Source organism: Dryas octopetala, chromosome 9, assembly GCF_963921425.1.
Source record: "Dryas octopetala chromosome 9, drDryOcto1.1, whole genome shotgun sequence".
Lineage (NCBI taxonomy): Eukaryota > Viridiplantae > Streptophyta > Magnoliopsida > Rosales > Rosaceae > Dryas > Dryas octopetala.
The window spans coordinates 16460180-16478412 of record NC_141374.1 but is presented as its reverse complement, the minus strand read 5'-3'; the positions used below and the strand labels follow the sequence as shown (position 1 = coordinate 16478412).

Here is an 18233-nt window from a genome sequence, read left to right as displayed (position 1 = left end):
TCGAACGTATGAACAATCATGGTTCATAAAAAAATTCAACTTTGGGCGACGAAATGTAGCTTTAGGCGACGAACAGTGCGTCGCCCAAAGTCTGAAATTATGGCGGGATAAAACGGTGCCCTAAAGTCAACAACTTTGGGCGACGAACATGAATTCGTCGCCCAAAGTGACTTTAGGCGACGAATTCATGTTCGTTGCCCAAAGTCTTTAAGTTAATACCCATTTCTGGGTTCACTTCAGTCACTCTTGCTCACTCAGTGCCTCACCCTCGCAGCGCCGCACCCTCTTCCTTCCCTCAGCTCTCACTCCCTCCTCCTCCTCCTCCTCCTCCTCCCTCCGCCTCCTCCTCCTCCTCCCTCCTTCCCCGAAACCCAAAACCCCCCCCCATCGGCAACCCACCCCCCCCCCCCCCGAGAACCCACCCCCCCCCATCGGAGACCCACCCCCCCTCCCCTGAAAATCCACCCTCGTCGAAATCCACCCCCCCGAAAACCCACCCCCGCCGAAACCCACCCCCCCCGAATACCCACCCCCGCCGAAACCCACCCCCCACCCGAATACCCACCCCCGCCGAAACCCACCCCCCACCCGAAACCCACCCTCCCCCGAAAACCCACCCCCACCGAAACCCATCCCCCTCCCCAGCCGAAACCAGCTCACCCAAAACCCCCCCTCCAAGCCGAAACAGGTTTTTTTTTTTTTTTTGAATTTATGGTATTTTCTGGGTTTTTTTTTTGTATTTTCTGTTTTTTATGGTATTTTCTGTTTTTTATGTTTTCTAATATTGTGGATTTTGTACTTGTTGTGGATTTTGCATAAATTGGTTGTGAAATTTCTGATTTTAGTGGTAATTAGTTAATGTTGTGGGTTTTTTTAATTTAGTGGTTTGGTTGTGAAATCTGAATTTAGATTGATGTTGGGCTCATATTTGACAATGATTTCTTTTTTGGTGAAGGAAGGATAGTGTTGCATTTGTTGTGAAGGATAATTACATTTTTGGTGAGGTATGTGTTTAATCTATCTTTTAGTTAAGTTTTTGTATAATTTAGTATTTAATGTTTCATATATAATTGTATTAAATTTTTGAGTGAATTAGTTTGTATGTTAAAATTAATTACAAAATTGATTAATTAATTTGTATGTTTTTATATGCTAAAATTTAATAGTTTGTTTGTATGCTTATATGTATATTGTTAGATTAATTATAGTTTAGTTTGTATGTTACATTTAGTTTAGTTGTAATTGCAAAATTTCCGATGACGTAGTCCAGCACTCCTCGAGTACTGGGTGAGGTCATGTGGCACGAAGCGCTTGTGCGAAGTTATCAATCGATAACTTTGTACATTTAACTAGTCGTGCGAAGTTATCAGTGGATAACTTTGTACACTAAATTTAAATTCACCTTAGACCCGTTCGAGAATCTATTGGACGCGCGCATGGGCGCTGGGCGTGACTGCGCTCCAATATGATTCTTGAATTGTCCAAATTACCCATGGACAGTTTGGGAGTGCACAATTATGTGTTGTGGTTAGCGGTTCATGTGATGTGGATTAGTTAGTTTGTTAGTTTTTAAATATAAAATTTAGTTTAATTACAAAATGTAGATTAATTAGTTTGAGAAATATAATTTAGTTATAAGGTGAAAGGCGATGGAGTCAGCTCCCAATGATGTAGTTCAGCCATCCTCGAGTACTGGGAGCCCCTCTATGCCACGGAGGGCCCGTCGATCTCACCGCTCTAGTCAGGTCACCGCTTCCGCTTCCGCTTCATCTACTGCCACGTCATCCACTGCGACGAGGGGACCATGTAGTGGGTTGAAGTCCTCTCGGATCGTGCGCAGTACTGGGGCGCGGATTCCAGTCATGTGTGTGCAAAACGGCCGACGACCGTTAGATCCTAACGTTGACAGTTTGTTCTCGCATGATGTGGGGGCTATTGTTCGTGCCGAGTGCGCCATGGTTGCAACCACTTGGAAAAAATTGCCGGCAGAGATTCAACACAAAGTGATCCGCTCCATCTCAATGAGTATATAGCTCAATAATTAATTCAAAATGATAAATTTGATCATTCATAACAATCTAATATTTTTTTCAGGTTAACTTTGACATTCAGATGGATGATCCCCTCACTGTCACGTACATGACAGATTTACTCATCAAGTCCTACAGGCAGTGGAAGCACGAACTACACGTGCATTTCAAGGGATTTTCGTCGGCAGTTGAGGCATTGGCGAACCCCCCTATGGAGTTGGTAGAGCGGTCTGACCAGTGGCGTTTTTTGTGCGATCATTTCATGAGTCCGTCGTTTTTGGTACGTTTTATCATTTTAAGACTTTAAAAAATCGATTATTGTTTTGTTATTCTATTATTGTATACATACACTAACATATTTATAATTTGCTTAATATTTAACAGAAGAAGTCGGTCGCCAACGCCAGAAATCGGAAAGGGAAGCCGTTTAACCATCATAGTGGTCCGACGCCCATCTCATATCGAGTGGAGTCGCGACGTCGGGTACGTCATTATTTAATTTAATATATATATATTCTTTAATATTGGTTGGGTCTTTGACAAAATTATTTTCTTTTTCAGCGTGGGTCGCAATTCCCGGAGATAGATACTTTCGGAGATATCTATGTTCATCCCGGTTGTGATGCGGCCAAGGCAAAACATGTTAGTTTTTTATATTTTAATTTTTTTCACAATTTTTTATATTTATTTTTCTAATTGGTTACTTGTATATATAACATTTTGAAGGATGAGATGGTGGCCAACTCGAGAATATATTTGGAGAGCTTGGCCGAGCAGCACCCTCCGGGTACTCCGTTGAAGTCGATTCCAGTACCCGATCCCGATGTCGGACTTCGTATTATGATAGACTCACTGGGTGTTAGGCCCGGTAAGGAAATACGCGGCATGGGATATGGGCGGATTCGTGATGTTCGATCCTCGTCTTCGTCTTCATCTTCGTCTCAGCCATCTGCAGTCGTCGCAGGGTTGTCCGCTCAAGTGAAGAAGTTGCAAGAGGACTTACGAGCTGAGAGAGCGGAGAAGGAGGCGTTGTATGCTGCATTGACCAAGGCGATACCTGGGTTTGTCCCGCCACCATCTTCTCATCAACCTCCGTCAGATATGAATGATGATGATGCTACTAGTTTAGAATAGATTGACTATATATATTAGGGTTAATTACTACTTTGTATGGATATTTTTATATATAAATTTATGAATTTTGTTTTATATAGTTTTTGAATAAAGAATTTTTTTTAAATATTAAATTTAGATAAAAAAAACAATTTAAAAAAATAATAATAATGTTTGGGCGACGGAATTTTTCGTCGCCCAAAGGGTGTTTGGGTGACGAAAAAAGCTATTCCTCGCCCAAAGCATGTTTGGGCGACGGAATTTTTCGTCGCCTAAACATGCTTTGGGCGACGAAACATTCCGTCGCCCAAAGCACGTTCCAGCGAGGAAATTAGTTATTCCTCTCCCAAATCTTGTTTAGGCGACGAAATTTTTCGTCGCCCAAACATGCTTTGGGCGAGGAATAAGTGTGTTCGTCGCCCAAACCCTCTTTGGGCAACGAAATTTGTCCGTCGCCTAAACATGTTTTGGGCGACGAATTTTATGTGTTAGGAGACGAAAAAAATCCGTTGCCCCAGTTGTCTTTGGGCGTCACATTTTGGGCGTCCAAACGCTCGACGAACGCATTTCGTCGCCCAAACGTTTGGGCGACGAAACTCTACTTTGGGCGACGAATTTCGTTCCTCTCCCAAACCCTTTTTTCTTGTAGTGTTAGTCATTTGATTATAACAACAACTATTTCTATGTTTTTATCAAAAACACTGATCGTCTATTTATTTGATCTAAATTAGATGACAACATAATTTCCGATTTAGTTGATTTTTTGCAATGATGATCTTTGAAGTATGACCTAAATAATTGACGGTTCAGATTATGAGATTAGTTATGTAGTGGTTCCGAAAGCATGGTTAGCTTCGTATTAATTTACTAACCAGTTAGTTTTAGAGCACTCCTCTATATATATATATATATATATATATATATATATAGAAAAAACGAATTGAAAGGAAATATATAAATCCTACTTGGCTCGTTTAGCATTGATAAATTCATCTGGACGGCGAAGAATTTTGAAATACCAAAGAAAAGTGAGCATTTCACCCAAGAATGGAAATCCCAAGTGGCCCGGCGGCAATTTGGCGGTAGTAGCCGAGTGTTGTAGTTTGAGAGGAAGCACATACCAAAACTCATTCCACCACCACAAGAGCAACCCCAACAGTGGCAAACCTCCCAAAACCAAAGCCACCCACACCCCCATAGAAATATCCATGTTACAAATTATGCTAATTGAACCCCTCTTGGAATTTCCTCTCCTGTTGTGTATTTGCTAATGACACTGCCACACTTTGCTATATAGTTGAGGTAGATTCCGAGTTTTTATTCTGTGTGACCAGGGGGAGCAAGTAGACAAAGGGAACCAACCCCACTGGACACCTAGATATATAACTGCTAGGGCCGGTGTCACACCCTTCAAAGATATTATGTTACATAATATTATATATGAATATATGATGAATTTGAAGGGTTCTTTGTTCAATCAGATTAAATAGGAAATAATAAATATGCTTCATGGCCAAGTTGGAAGTTGCGCCCGTCTAATTCGATTATTGATAAATCTGGATTGTGTGTCTTCATTAACCTGGAGCTATTCTTTTTTATTATAGTTATATTTTTATTATAATATGTTTACAAAATTTGATGGATTTTTTGTTCTGTTTAAATTTTTTTTAATACGAAACAAAGTATAATGAGCTTCGTCGCTGTCTCAAAGTAAAAATCCATTTCATCAGCTAAAGGATCCTAGGAATGTGATTCACAGTGAAGACTTAGCCAGCAAAACCTCAGGGGTATTTATGTAATAACCGAAAATAAAGAAAAAAACATGGTACTATATATTTATACTCTTTTTTTTTTTTTTGGGTACATTTGGGGGCAGAGACCCAAACAACACAAAACTACACTAACAAAGTTTTTATTTATACTTTTATTAATTTTTAGAAAGCATGCAATCATGCATCCAGTAAATTTTTACCATGGACCAAAAAAAAAAAGTAAATTTTTACCAAAATACTATTTTTTGAAATGTTAATATGTATATACCTTTATAGAATAGACATATTTATACAACCCTTGGTCATGTTTTGGATCATTGTGGATTTATATTCTCCTTGCCTCCTTGGGTAACGGATGCAATGGACTATGTTAAGTTGCTTTCTTTGTAGTTGGGCCTACCTTCAATTGCCTTTTGGGCTTGTTGATGGAAAATTCTGAAAGGACCCTTTTTTTGCTTTTCAGACCCCACACTTATGTTTTACTTGAATAGAGTGTAGTGAGCATGTGGGGTCTGGCAAGAAAAAAAGAGGGTCTTTTTAGAATTTTCCCAAAGATTGTTAGGTTTTGAAAGTAAAAAATAGGGTCTTTTTAGAATTTCCCTTTATACTATTCAGCCCCACAAAATAAATAACGGGCCCAATTTGTGATCACATAAGTTCTAGTTAGGCCTAATACAATGGACCTGTGTTAGATTGGGCCTAACTTTTTATATGGCCTAACAGAACATATCACAGTTTTGCTTTGAACAGTGAACACACAATTCAGAGAAACATAAGGCTTGGGCAGAACAATAAATTGTGTGTGTTTGTTGACCGAAAAAAAAATTGTGTTTGAGTAGTTTGTTAGTGTAATGAGAGTCATAAGAAAATGCTGTACGCAAACTTAGGATCAAAGTCAGTACGTGGTCATAACTCACAAGTCATCACACCCATAACAAACTGCTTCAGATTTTGGCTATGATTCAGCAACACACCATCTCTATGTTAAGACTTCAACACTGAATCCCATATTTTTTGGTACAAAGACTGAATGCAATTTTCTCTCAAATTTGTTTGAAAACATTGCATGCAGTGGACCTCACAGTGGCCTATACTATACCCCATTCCAACAGAAAATCACAGGCTCCAGAGCCATTTGATTAAAATCATGGTCTAAATCCCTTCATATAATGGGGCCTTCTGTAAGTTTCTAACCACAAAATACATGCAACCATTTCTGATTTGAAACCTTGGGGCTAGTCCGGGTAAGTAGGTGGAACAAAGTCATCACTGATTTAGAATATTTCTATCTTATTTTTGAGGACTTGTCTAACTGACACTGTGTGGTCTTATATAAATAGAAACAGAGAGAAAGTGAGGGAAAGAGAGAGTGAGGAAGAGAGAGAGAGAGAGAGAGAGAGAGAGAGAGAGAGAGAGAGAGAGAGAGAGAGAGAGAGAGAGAGAGAGAAATGGAGAATGTGAACAATTCTTCTTCAGTAGAGGAAGCCCCTCCACTCCCACCTGCTGCTTCTAGAAAAGCAGCAGGAGGATGGAGAGCAATCAAATACATTCTGGGTATGTAACATTACTCATGTGCAATATATGTGAACATTTGAATACAGTTTTATCTTGTATTAATTTTTTTTTTCTTTTTTATTTGAAGGGAATGAGTCGTTTGAGAAGCTGGCTTCAATGAGTTTGATAGCCAATATCACAGTGTACTTGACTACAAAATACAACCTGAGTGGTATATTTGTGGTGAATGTGGTTAACATATGGAGTGGTTCCTCCAACGTGGTATCATTAGCAGGTGCTTTTGTTTCTGATGCTTATCTGGGAAGGTTTCGTACCCTCCTCTTAGGCTCCATATCATCTTTCTTGGTAAGATTGATGATCTTTCTCTTTTCTAATGCCCCAGTAGGTTGATATATATATAGGGGTAATTCAAACAAAACAAAATGAGTTGGGATCAGATCAATAAGAATTATTTAAGACTCCTTTTTTTTTTTTTTAATGTTCGATTTCCTGAATTGCATCAAGTAACATAATCCATATGAATAGAAATAATCAACCAGTCAGTGCTTAGAACAAGTACTGTGTGTTAATTAATCCCCTGTCTTTTCCAATTCTTCATTTGTTAAGTATGTTCTATGATCAGGGTGTTTAAGATCTCCTAGTGATTTTTTTTAGTTATTAAATGTGACCCTAAATCAGGAAAATGAACTCTGAATGATGGTTGCATTTTTGTTTTCAGGGTATGGGAACCATAGCCCTTACTGCAGGAATACACCAGTTAAGACCCCCAACCTGCAAAGGGGAACCCCAACCCCAATGCCCTCAGCCCCAAGGTTGGCAGCTTGGGGTACTCTTCACCGGTCTAGGATTGCTGTCACTAGGAGCAGGTGGGATTAGGCCCTGCAACATTGCCTTTGGTGCTGACCAATTTGACACCAGAACAGAAAAAGGAAGAGCACAACTAGAAAGCTTTTTCAATTGGTGGTATTTCTCTTTCACCATTGCTCTCATTATAGCCCTCACCGGAGTTGTCTACGTTCAGACTAATATCAGTTGGGCTCTAGGATTTGTTATCCCCACAGCCTGCCTTGCTTTCTCCATAACCATTTTCTTGATTGGCCGCCACACTTATATTTACCACAAGCCCCAAGGGAGCATATTTGCAGACATAGCCAAGGTGATCATAGCAGCCTGTAGAAAATGCAGTGTTAGTGTTGGACCAAATTCTGAGTACTCCTTTTATGATCCACCTGTAGTTAATACTTCTGAGACACAAATGTTATTGAAGCTCCCTCACACTAATAGGTTCAAGTGCCTTGACAAAGCTGCTATAATTACTAACCCAAATGAATTGGACACTCTAGGCAGGCCTAGGAGTGGTTGGAGGCTATGCAGTCTCCAACAAGTGGAGCAAATGAAGTGCTTAGTGGCAATTCTACCTATTTGGGTATCAGGAATTGGGACTTTCATGACCATGGACCAACATAACACATTTGGGGTCCTACAGGCATTGCAAATGGATAGATCCGTAGGACCCCATTTCCAGTTCCCACCAGGCTGGATGAACATCACATCCATGCTTGCACTTGCAACATGGATCTTCATCTATGAGCGCATTTACCTCCCTCAGGCCCAAAAAGGGAGCACAAGGGATAAAAGATTGACAATGCAGCAGAGAATCAACACCGGCATTCTGATGTCAATTGTGTGCATGTTGGTATCTGGGATTGTTGAGGAGCATCGCCGGAAATCAGCTACAAAACACAATTCATTCATCTCACCCTCAAGTTTTGCACTGCTGTTGCCACAATTCATCTTATCAGGATTGACTGAGGCTTTTGCTGCTGTTGCCATAATGGAATTCTTCACCATGCAAATGCCAGAGAGTTTGAGGACTGTTGCTGGGGCAGTCTTCTTTCTCAGCTTATCCGTTTCTAATTACTTAGGCTCCTTGATAGTGAACATAGTCCACAAAGCAACTGCCAAGAATGGCAAAAAGCCATGGCTAGGTGGTCATGACCTTAATGAGAATAGGCTGGACTACTACTATTACATCATTGCTGCTCTAGGAGTTCTCAATCTTGTATACTTCAATTTCTTTGGTAAGCGTTATTTGTTAATTAGAAGCACTCCTTGTAGTAGGAGAAAAGAGACGCCACTAGACAATTCGTTTTCTCAAAGTTCAAATGAGGATAAAGAGGTTGGAAACACATGACAGTAATTAATTGGATCCCTTAGCACCAATGATGTGTACTTCTTACATCTTTTATGTTACTTGTAGTATTTTGTTAGTTAAAGAAAGTATATATGGGAAATGGGCAGTAGTAAATTGAGCTTCTTCTTTTATTCTTCTTTCTCACCCATGACTATAAATGTAGCGCTAGCTTATTGTCAAAGTTCGACTCTTGTCCTCTCCATCTATCTCTTTCCCATTTTCCAAATTTATTAAAAAAGAAAAAAAAAGTTAATGATATTGTCAACTTCCACACACTAGCATTAACATTATGGAGAGCCATACATGTGGCTAGCTAGCGCATGTCCTAATCTTCTTCTTCCATCACTTCATTCATATTAGATAATTAATTGAAACCACACGTGGCTCAGTTTCAAGATCATATATATCCATTCATTTCTTCCACACACTCATTCAATGATGGAGCATTTTATTTGAACTCATGATCTGATATTCCCTAACACGCACAAACTTAATTTGTTTTTATATGGAAGTCGGTTAGAATTATCAAAGCCTAGTAGTACAAAAACGTGCTTGGACCATGCACTGTAATCCATCCCATGCCTCTCAAATCTGGAATATGCATGCTGCTAATGATTGTGTCTTTGTCAACTAGCTGCAGGTTGCATATATGACAAGTTTCTGGGTTTAGATTGGAGCAACTGACCAGGTGCATGCATTGCTCTCTTGCACACTTCTCTCATATCAGCTAACCTTGACAAGGTCTTGAAGTTGAAACATGGCTTTGCTAGCACAAAATTCCAAGTGAAAAATTATTGGCCTGTCTGGTTGTCTCTATGTAGATCCTCAGGTAAAAGTTGACTATGATTAAAATCAAAGGAAAAAGATAAAAGACAAATGACACATGCATAATGATATGAAAGATCATTGAAATAAACACTACTTAAAATCCCATAATGGGCGGATTCCGTCAGTATTACCGACGAATTACTGTCAAAAAAAGGATGAGCGTAGCGGTGGAATTAGCGTAGTTAAAAGTCTCAAACGGTCGCCAATTATGGGAATATAGTGTTGTCATGATGATTATTAGAGACGAGCTGATTTTTTTGTAGTGAAAATTCTCTAGCTGATAAGTAAAATAATCATGACCCCGCCAAATTTAGATTATGTAATTAGACCTCAAGTCAACTTTCAAATTAATAATTCTGAGTTATAAAAGAGGAAAGATTTTCTATATGGAAAAGGAGATCTTTCCCCTCTATGCTATTTTATGTAGTTATGGCTTAAATTTTGTAATCCACATAGGAATAATCACTTTCTTCTTTCTATATTGGCTGAATCAACTGCATGTCTTTTAGCAAAATAATATAAGGCATATTGAAGGGAATTAAGGAGAATGGCAATTACATTTCACAATCTCTGAGCTTGCAAAAATGTGCGTAGCTAGTTAGATATTACATCATACAGAGATTATTAACAAGAAGATCAGCAGATTAAGGAGTGGCTGAGAGTGACCCTTTGGTTGGTTCTTGCTGGATTTGGTTGAGAATTCTCATTCACGTGTGAAAACCATTCACGTCAGCCAACAACCAGTGGCAAAGGCTAGCTGGAAATGAAGTGTATGTACTATATAGAGTTCAAGTTCATAATTGTTGAGAGAAATGCCACATTGAAGATGTGAGGTCCTTGTTAGTGGCTTATAAGGATTTAGGCTACTTCTCTCATTGCCAATTGGTTTTGGGATGGATGTCTAGATTTCTTCATGGTATCAAAGCAGGTTATCCACGTGAGGGCCTTACTAGTGGCTTATAAGGGTTTTGCGTACTTCTCCCATTCCCAATTGATTTTGGGATGAATGCCTAGATTTTTTTATGGTATCAGAGCCAGGTTATTACGTGATGCGCCTAACGGCCACACGTGCTTCCACGTCACCCAATATAAATTGTCCACGTGTTAGGCTTAAATGACGCCACACGTGCGGGGGCGTGTTGAGAGAAATCTCACATTGAAGATGTGAGGGCCTTACTAGTGGCTTATAAGAATTTAGGCTACTCCTCCTACTGCCAATTAATTTTGGAATGGATTTCTTCAATAACGTCATCACCATATCAAACACCAGTATTGCTGCGGATCAGTCAAGATTGACGACTTCATTAGTCGTATCAATTGTTGGCCCCAAACTGTCACTACCTGACAAATTTTAATCAAGACTCAAGAGAGTGAGGTCACCCACCTAGAGCTTCAACAAGTGCCAAATAATTAAGCTGATTGGATTCAAACACCAATATCTAGCTTCTAATTATTTGGCACTTCTAATGTTCACATATATTGTATCCTAGCTAGCTATTGGAGGAGCTTCTTAAGAGGGATTTTTCTTTTCACAAGAATCAAAAGGGATCTCGTTGTTTGGACCATCTCGCATTGTGAATTAATATTCTGAACCGCCTAACTTTTTGATGTACATTTACAAATCATTTCTGTAAAAAATTAAAAAAATCGGAACTCAGTTTGACCTTTTGATTATCATTATGATTATTTTAGTGTTTATCGAAAATATCGTGTTTATCTATTTAATTAATCATAGTAGATGACCAAATGATTTTTAATTCAATTGATATTTTGTAAGAATGATTTTTGTGTGGGGACATAATAACAAATGGACGGCTTAGATCATTGAATTGTATTGAGAGTTGGACCACATGCGATCTCATTTTATTTTTATTAAAAGAGATCCCTCTTAAGAAGCTCTCCCTAGCTATATATATGCAGCCCAACAGAGAAAAAAAGGGAGAGAGAGAGTTCAATACAAGAAGCACTATGGAGAAGAAGAATGAGAAGGCTGTTACATTAACAGATAAGCCTGAGGTTAAGTACAGTGGCATCAAAGCCATGCCCTTTGTTATAGGTAATGAATTGGGATTTGGGAACTTTCTCTATTATTTTCTTTTCAAGAACCCTGTTTAAACTGCATGCCCAATATGATCATATATATCTGAATAGTATGTAAAATCCAAATATTGCAGGGAATGAGACCTTTGAGAAGCTAGGAACCCTTGGAACCTCATCAAACCTCTTGGTCTATCTCACCACAGTATTCAACATGAAAAGCATCACAGCCACAACTCTTATCAATGTGTTCAATGGCACCACCAACTTTGCTACCTTGCTAGGAGCCTTCCTCAGTGATACATACTTTGGCCGTTACAACACTTTAGGATTTGCTTCAATTGCTTCTTTCATGGTATTAATAGCACTATTAGTTCCTTTTAAACAGCCAAAGTTAAATAACAGTTAGAACCTTGCCACTAGAACTATGTCTGATTCATTTTATTTTTTTCTTTGGTGGATTAATTTCTGTATGATAGGGAATGCTGGTGCTAACTCTAACAGCAGCAGTTTCAAAGCTGCATCCTCCCACCTGTGAAACACAGGAAAGTAGCCAATGCACTGGTCCAACACCATGGCAAATGACATTTCTACTAAGTGGGCTAGGACTACTAGTTATTGGAGCTGGTGGCATTAGACCCTGCAACTTAGCCTTTGGTGCAGACCAATTCAATCCCAACATTGAATCAGGGAAGAGGGGTATCAACAGCTTCTTCAATTGGTACTACTTCACCTTCACTTTTGCCATGATGGTATCTTTGACAATCATTGTCTATGTGCAATCCAGTGTGAGCTGGGCTTGGGGGTTGGCAATTCCCACATTTCTCATGTTCTTGTCATGTGCAATGTTCTTCATGGGCTCCAAAATTTATGTGAAAGTGAAACCAGATGGTAGTCCATTCACAACTGTAGCGCGGGTAATAGCCGCTGCAGTCAAGAAGAGGCGATTGCAGTCACCCGAGCAACCTTGGGTATCACTTTTTAATCACATTCAAACCACTTCTATCAACTCCAAGATTCCATACACTGATCAATTCAGGTAACTCAACTGCCAGGAAATTTTCTCCTACTAAACAGTCTGTCATGTTATGTTGTCATACTGTCAATTTAGGCACTATTCAGAGGAATAGTACTCTTTTGACCAACCAAAAAACTATATACTTTGTTTTCAGAATACTGGACAAAGCTGCAATCATTACTCAGGAAGACACAATCAACCAAGACGGATCAGCAGAAAATCCATGGAGACTCTGCAGCATGCAGGAAGTGGAAGAAGTGAAGTGCTTGTTGAGAGTGATTCCCATATGGGTCTCAGCCATTATATACTATGTTGCCATGATTCAACAACAAACCTATGTAGTCTTCCAAGCTCTGCAGTCTGATAGGCGCCTTGGCAATACCGGCTTCCAAATCCCTGCTGCCTCTTACACAGTCTTTACCATGCTTGCCCTTACCATCTGGATTCCCATCTATGACAGGATTATAGTCCCAGCACTGAGAAGAGTGACCGGAAAAGAAGGTGGTATTACACTACTCCAGAAGATGGGATTTGGCATGGTTCTTGCTGTGGTCACCATGCTAGTCTCTTCCTTTGTTGAAGAGAAAAGAAGAAGTTTGGGTCTGTCTAATCCCATAGGATTAGAACCAAGAAGGGGTCCAATTTCTTCAATGTCTGGTTTTTGGTTCATACCTCAGCTGACACTCATAGGACTCTCTGAGGCATTCACCATTATTGCCCAAGTGGAGTTCTACTACAAGCAGTTCCCAGAAAACATGAGGAGCATTGGGGGTTCTTTTTTGTTTGTGGGCATGGCAATGTCGAACTACTTGAGTGGTTCTTTGGTGTCAATAGTCCACCACACCACTAGTAGTAATGGGTCTACAATTGGGGACTGGTTGCCTGAAGATCTTAACAAGGGGAGGTTGGATTACTTTTATTACATGGTAGCTGCACTGGAGGTTTTGAATTTGGGCTATTTCATAGTGCTTGCAAGGTGGTACAAGTACAAAGGAAGTGGTAATGGTGCCTCTGAAGTTGGGTTGGAAAATATGCAATCTGAGAAACATCTTGTTTGATAGAGAAGATCATATATATGTGTAAACAATCATATTACCCATTATTTACGAGAGATGTATATATGATTGTTCTTACAGGGCGTGCTGGTCATGTGACCAACCAGTTATTGTAAGAGAGACATCATACAATTGTTGTATACAAAAATTTCTCATTTGTTACTATGTTAAAATGAAACTTCTCTAAAAGATGATATAATTACAACATGAGTTTGGTGTTGGTAATGAGATTTACAAAAGATCAAATATTGAATTTTTTTCTTTGATACTCCAACCCATAAGGCCATAACCATAACATAATTGAAAAATTCTTGCATCTGCATGTAAGGACATCAACATATGGTCTGCATGAAATCCTATACGGCAATTTTATATGCACTTCTACACATGAGCATGTCATTCTACATAGCAACAAGGCTCATGGTCAACGCCATCTTCCCTTGGCCGTATAGGATATATAGACACGCTTCCTTTATAGAAATGCATATAGGATTTGCCATATAGAATCTTATGCGGATGATATGTGAATGCCACAATCACTCTAACATAATTAGGCATTATAAATATAAACCGAAACGCAAACCAAGGCATGCCACATGAAGAAAACCCTGCTCGATCCATTAATGAAGAAAATGAAAGCTCAATCGAGGCTGATCATCATGCAATTGACATTTCAGATCATTATGTACCTAAAATCCGACCAACTGGGGCCTCGTGAAACGATTGAAGCTAGCTAGCTAGCTAACAAATGTCTGGCTATCATTTAAGAAAAGGCTTGGTAACCACATTGCATTATAAATGCATGACTTACGAGTGCTGACTCATGTCACTTATGCCTATGCCTATCAGCCTATCTATGGTTTTAGCAAATCGAAAATATGGTAGAAATAAGGTTGTAGGTCTAAATTGACAATCAATTTAATACATCAACATCAAGGCTTAAAGTTTTTAAAAAAAATTACTTAAAAAGAGTATTACAATGTGTTGTGTTTCTTGAGGGTCTTCAAAATGAACTTTTTCCTCTTTATGATTAAAAACGCAGATTTAATTTTGTTCCTATAGCAATTTTGCCTAACTCATCACATTACAAAATGAATCCAATAGAGCATTCATACTCCTCACAAAAGGCATTCTCAGAATTCAGTAGTTGTAATAAATTTTGTAGTATCCAAAGTTGCTTCGTGCATTTATTCAAGATGTAAGTGCATTATTTAAGACAGACATGCATCGGATACTCATTAAACATACATGCATCATATTTATTAAGAATTCCTCAAAAGAGATAAAAAAAAAAAAAAAAAAGATGTTTATTAAGAAATTAGGAAATCATCTTTTGTTTTTTGCATCTTCTCAAGTATAGCCTAAAGGTAAGCGATCAATTGAAATCTTTGTAAGAAATATTTGCTTCTTCAACTTTAATTTCTTGCAATGGAAAACAACGGTGGTGTGAAGCCAAGTATGATTGTAAAACCACTACTAGTCTGCACTATATCCACTTAATTAGAGGTGAACTTCCTTTTCTTAACTTTCCCTTAATCTGCCAAGTTCATGTTTTCAAGTTCAATTATGATCATCTTCATCCTAAAATTTCCAACAAACCAACACAACCAACCTTGTTTTGAGTTTCGAGTTCTCAACATAAGATAATATTCATTAAATCTTTGAATTTCTGATTTTGAGGGGTTTACCATTACAGTAGGCAATAGACTTAAAGTCAAGCATGACGACTTGCTGGTCCAACAACTAAACCACAGAAAGTACAACTGGCCTAGCCAGAGAGAGAGAGAGACGACTTGTGTCTCAATAAATTTGGTGAAAAGCAAATTAGTCGTGGCCCTCGTGAACTGGTAAGTTTCTGTATGACTGGTGGCCTGACTCCATTATTCAGTTCTTTTTGTTTTTTACTTGTTTGTTGGTTTGTTACAAGTCACAATCTTACATTCACTTTAAAAACATAGATAACTAGAGAGAAAAAGAGAGAGAGAGAGAGAGATCATGGAGAAGAATGAGAATGATTGCATGGAAAAGAATGAGAGATGTTCTACAAATGAAGAGCCTATCAACTACAGAGGATGGAAAGCCATGCCCTTTGTTATAGGTGAGAGGAGGAGTTTTGCTTTTTGCTTCATGCCCAATTCTCTGTTTTCTTCTCTGTTTTTCTGAAGAATCTTGGGTTTAGTTGTCTGTTTTCACTTATTCTGATTGACCCATCTGCACAAAATTTCAGGAAATGAAACCTTTGAGAAGCTTGGAGCCATTGGCACCTTGTCCAACCTCTTGGTCTATCTCACTACTGTTTTCAACATGTCCAACATTACAGCCGCAACTGTTATCAACATCTTCAATGGTACCACCAACTTTGCTACCTTGCTGGGAGCTTTCGTTTCTGATACTTATCTGGGTCGATTTAAGACGTTGGGCTTTTCTGCAATTGCTTCTTTTATGGTACTTAAATATACTATTCTAGGATATTATATGACACTAAATTTGCACGCAGAAGAAGATTTTTGGCACAAAAAAAAAAAAAGCATAATTGAATTTCATTTTCAAAATCTATTACCTCATGAATTCACCTTGGACTTAATTTAGCTCCAAAATGGATCTAATTCTGTGGTTTATTTGCTGGTTTATCTTCGTTAAAGGGACTGCTCCTGATAGACCTCACGGCAGTATTCAAGAAGCTTCATCCTCCCCATTGTGGAGAGGGTGACACATGCAAAGGACCAACAGCTGGGCAAATGGCATTTTTACTGACTGGTTTTGGACTGCTAATAGTAGGAGCTGCTGGCATCAGGCCATGTAACTTTGCATTTGGAGCCGACCAATTCAACCCCAAAACAGAATCTGGGAAAAGGGGAATTAACAGCTTTGTTAATTGGTACTTCTTCAGCTTCACTTTTGCACAGATGGTATCCTTGACACTCATTGTCTATGTTCAATCAAATGTAAACTGGGGTCTGGGTTTGGCCATTCCAGCCATTCTAATGTTAATGTCATGTGCACTCTTCTTCTTGGGTTCAAAAATATATGTGAAAGTGAAAGCCTCCGGTAGTCCAATGACAAGTGTAGCACAGGTCATAGTGATCGCTGTTAAGAAAAGGCAATTGAAGCTACCAAAGCAACCAGGGCTCTGCCTGTTTACTTATATGCCTCCCAATTCTATCAACTCCAAGCTTCCTTACACAGACCAATTCAGGTAAACTATATATTTTAGTTTTATGCATTTTGTGATCTCATGTGCCAATTGACGAATTGAGTGCCAAAATCCCCCCAACTAAAATGTTGTTCACACCTCTCAGATTCCTTGACAAAGCAGCAATTCTGACACCCCAAGACCAAAAAAACCCAGATGGATCAGCAGCTAATCCTTGGAGGCTTTGCAGTATGCAGCAAGTGGAAGAAGTGAAATGCCTGTTGAGAGTATTACCAATATGGGCTGCAGCCCTCTTATACCATGTTGTTATAGTCCAGCAACATACCTATGTAGTCTTCCAAGCCCTTCAATCTGATAGAAGCCTAGGAAACACCAACTTCAAGATCCCAGCTGCATCCTACTCAGTCTTCTTGATGCTGAGCATGACCATATGGATACCTATTTATGACCAAATTGTTGTCCCATTCCTCCGGAGGCTTACTGGAAAAGAAGGAGGCATCACTATCCTGCAGAGAATCGGAATTGGCCTAATTCTCTCTGTCATCACCATGGTAGTATCTGCATTCGTAGAAGAGCGCCGAAGGACTATAGTTCTTACCAAACCAATTCCAGGAATCAGAACAAGGGGTGCCATTTCTTCCATGTCAGGCTTTTGGTTAGTCCCTCAGCTCACACTAGCTGGACTTGCTGAAGCCTTCACTGCCATCGGTCAAGTCGAATTCTACTACAAGCAGTTCCCTGAAAACATGAGAAGCATTGGAGGGTCTCTCTTCTTTTGTGGGATGGCAGGTTCAAGTTATTTGAGTAGTTTCTTGATTGCCATAGTTCACAGAACTACTAAGGGAGCTGCTACTGGAAATTGGCTGCCAGAAGATCTCAACAAAGGGAGACTGGATTACTTTTATTACATGATTGCTGCTCTAGGAGTCATTAATTTGGGATACTTTTTAGTATGTGCACATTGGTACAAGTACAAAGGTTCTGAGAACAACAGTACCCCTGAAGTTGAAGTAGTGTCTAAACAACCCCAGAAAATTTCTGCTTGATAATGATTGATAATGGAACTTAAAGAATAAGGGTTTGAGGGCTCAGACCAGTGTACAACATAGGCTTACATGCTAGAGCTGAGTGAGTGTAACCCAGATGGGAAAGTAAATTCATTATTAAAATTCTAACGTACACTTACAAAATAAAATCACAGGTAGACAAAAATGAATGTGTATTTAAGAAGCAGATGTACTTGTGATTTCCATTCTTCTTGGGATCGTGAGTAATTAATAATCATTGTCAAAAAGCTGCTTGCGCATAAGGGTCAGCAACCATCTGGTCGGAATGAATTTGATTAAATTATGTACTTCATCAGAAGGCTTAACTTTAAGTGAGGCCTCCTCTGGTTCCCAACCCAAAGCAAACATGCGTTCTAAGTTCTCACCAAGATTCTGTTTTGGTCTACAAATTAAATTCCAGTGCGTTCCTTTATTTGAGTTCCTTCCAATAAGACAGTGACACCTGGCTAT

General features: G+C 39.1%; 4 protein-coding genes across 4 annotated transcripts in view; 3 read left to right on the top strand and 1 right to left on the bottom strand.

The window, feature by feature from the left end:
- The window catches only part of LOC147274890 (ent-kaurenoic acid oxidase 1-like), a 9098-nt gene extending 4745 nt beyond the window's left edge, over nt 1-4353 (bottom strand). Inside the window, exon 1 of the mRNA XM_086228567.1 lies at nt 4109-4353. Within this exon, the coding sequence (XP_086084693.1) occupies nt 4109-4353 (245 nt within the window). The remainder of the gene's footprint in view (nt 1-4108) is intronic.
- Nucleotides 4354-6348: 1995 nt separating this feature from the next.
- On the top strand, nt 6349-8624 carry LOC147274889 (protein NRT1/ PTR FAMILY 2.8-like). The gene is made up of 3 exons (XM_086228367.1): nt 6349-6469; nt 6558-6775; nt 7149-8624. The coding sequence occupies exons 1-3, from the start codon at nt 6364-6366 to the stop codon at nt 8622-8624; spliced, it is 1800 nt and encodes a 599-aa protein (XP_086084493.1). The 5' UTR covers nt 6349-6363.
- Nucleotides 8625-11366: 2742 nt separating this feature from the next.
- On the top strand, nt 11367-13776 carry LOC147274888 (protein NRT1/ PTR FAMILY 2.9-like). The gene is made up of 4 exons (XM_086257307.1): nt 11367-11508; nt 11627-11844; nt 11969-12528; nt 12662-13776. The coding sequence occupies exons 1-4, from the start codon at nt 11367-11369 to the stop codon at nt 13563-13565; spliced, it is 1824 nt and encodes a 607-aa protein (XP_086113433.1). The 3' UTR covers nt 13566-13776.
- Nucleotides 13777-15532: 1756 nt separating this feature from the next.
- LOC147274887 (protein NRT1/ PTR FAMILY 2.11-like) lies at nt 15533-17966 on the top strand. The gene is made up of 4 exons (XM_086256617.1): nt 15533-15660; nt 15790-16007; nt 16205-16758; nt 16862-17966. Exons 1-4 carry the CDS (start codon nt 15558-15560, stop codon nt 17760-17762), a joined length of 1776 nt encoding a protein of 591 aa, XP_086112743.1. The 5' UTR covers nt 15533-15557; the 3' UTR covers nt 17763-17966.
- The last annotated feature ends 267 nt before the right edge of the window (nt 17967-18233 follow it).

Coding starts and splice junctions, on each gene's coding strand:
- LOC147274887 (XM_086256617.1), top strand. CDS start 15,558: ATGGAGAAGAATGAGAATGATTGCATGGAAAAGAATGAGAGATGTTCT. Junction 15,661..15,789: donor AGCCATGCCCTTTGTTATAG/GTGAGAGGAGGA, acceptor ACAAAATTTCAG/GAAATGAAACCTTTGAGAAG. Junction 16,759..16,861: donor CCTTACACAGACCAATTCAG/GTAAACTATATA, acceptor CACACCTCTCAG/ATTCCTTGACAAAGCAGCAA.
- LOC147274889 (XM_086228367.1), top strand. CDS start 6,364: ATGGAGAATGTGAACAATTCTTCTTCAGTAGAGGAAGCCCCTCCACTC. Junction 6,470..6,557: donor AGCAATCAAATACATTCTGG/GTATGTAACATT, acceptor TTTTATTTGAAG/GGAATGAGTCGTTTGAGAAG. Junction 6,776..7,148: donor GCTCCATATCATCTTTCTTG/GTAAGATTGATG, acceptor TTTTGTTTTCAG/GGTATGGGAACCATAGCCCT.
- LOC147274888 (XM_086257307.1), top strand. CDS start 11,367: ATGCAGCCCAACAGAGAAAAAAAGGGAGAGAGAGAGTTCAATACAAGA. Junction 11,845..11,968: donor CTTCAATTGCTTCTTTCATG/GTATTAATAGCA, acceptor TCTGTATGATAG/GGAATGCTGGTGCTAACTCT. Junction 12,529..12,661: donor CCATACACTGATCAATTCAG/GTAACTCAACTG, acceptor CTTTGTTTTCAG/AATACTGGACAAAGCTGCAA.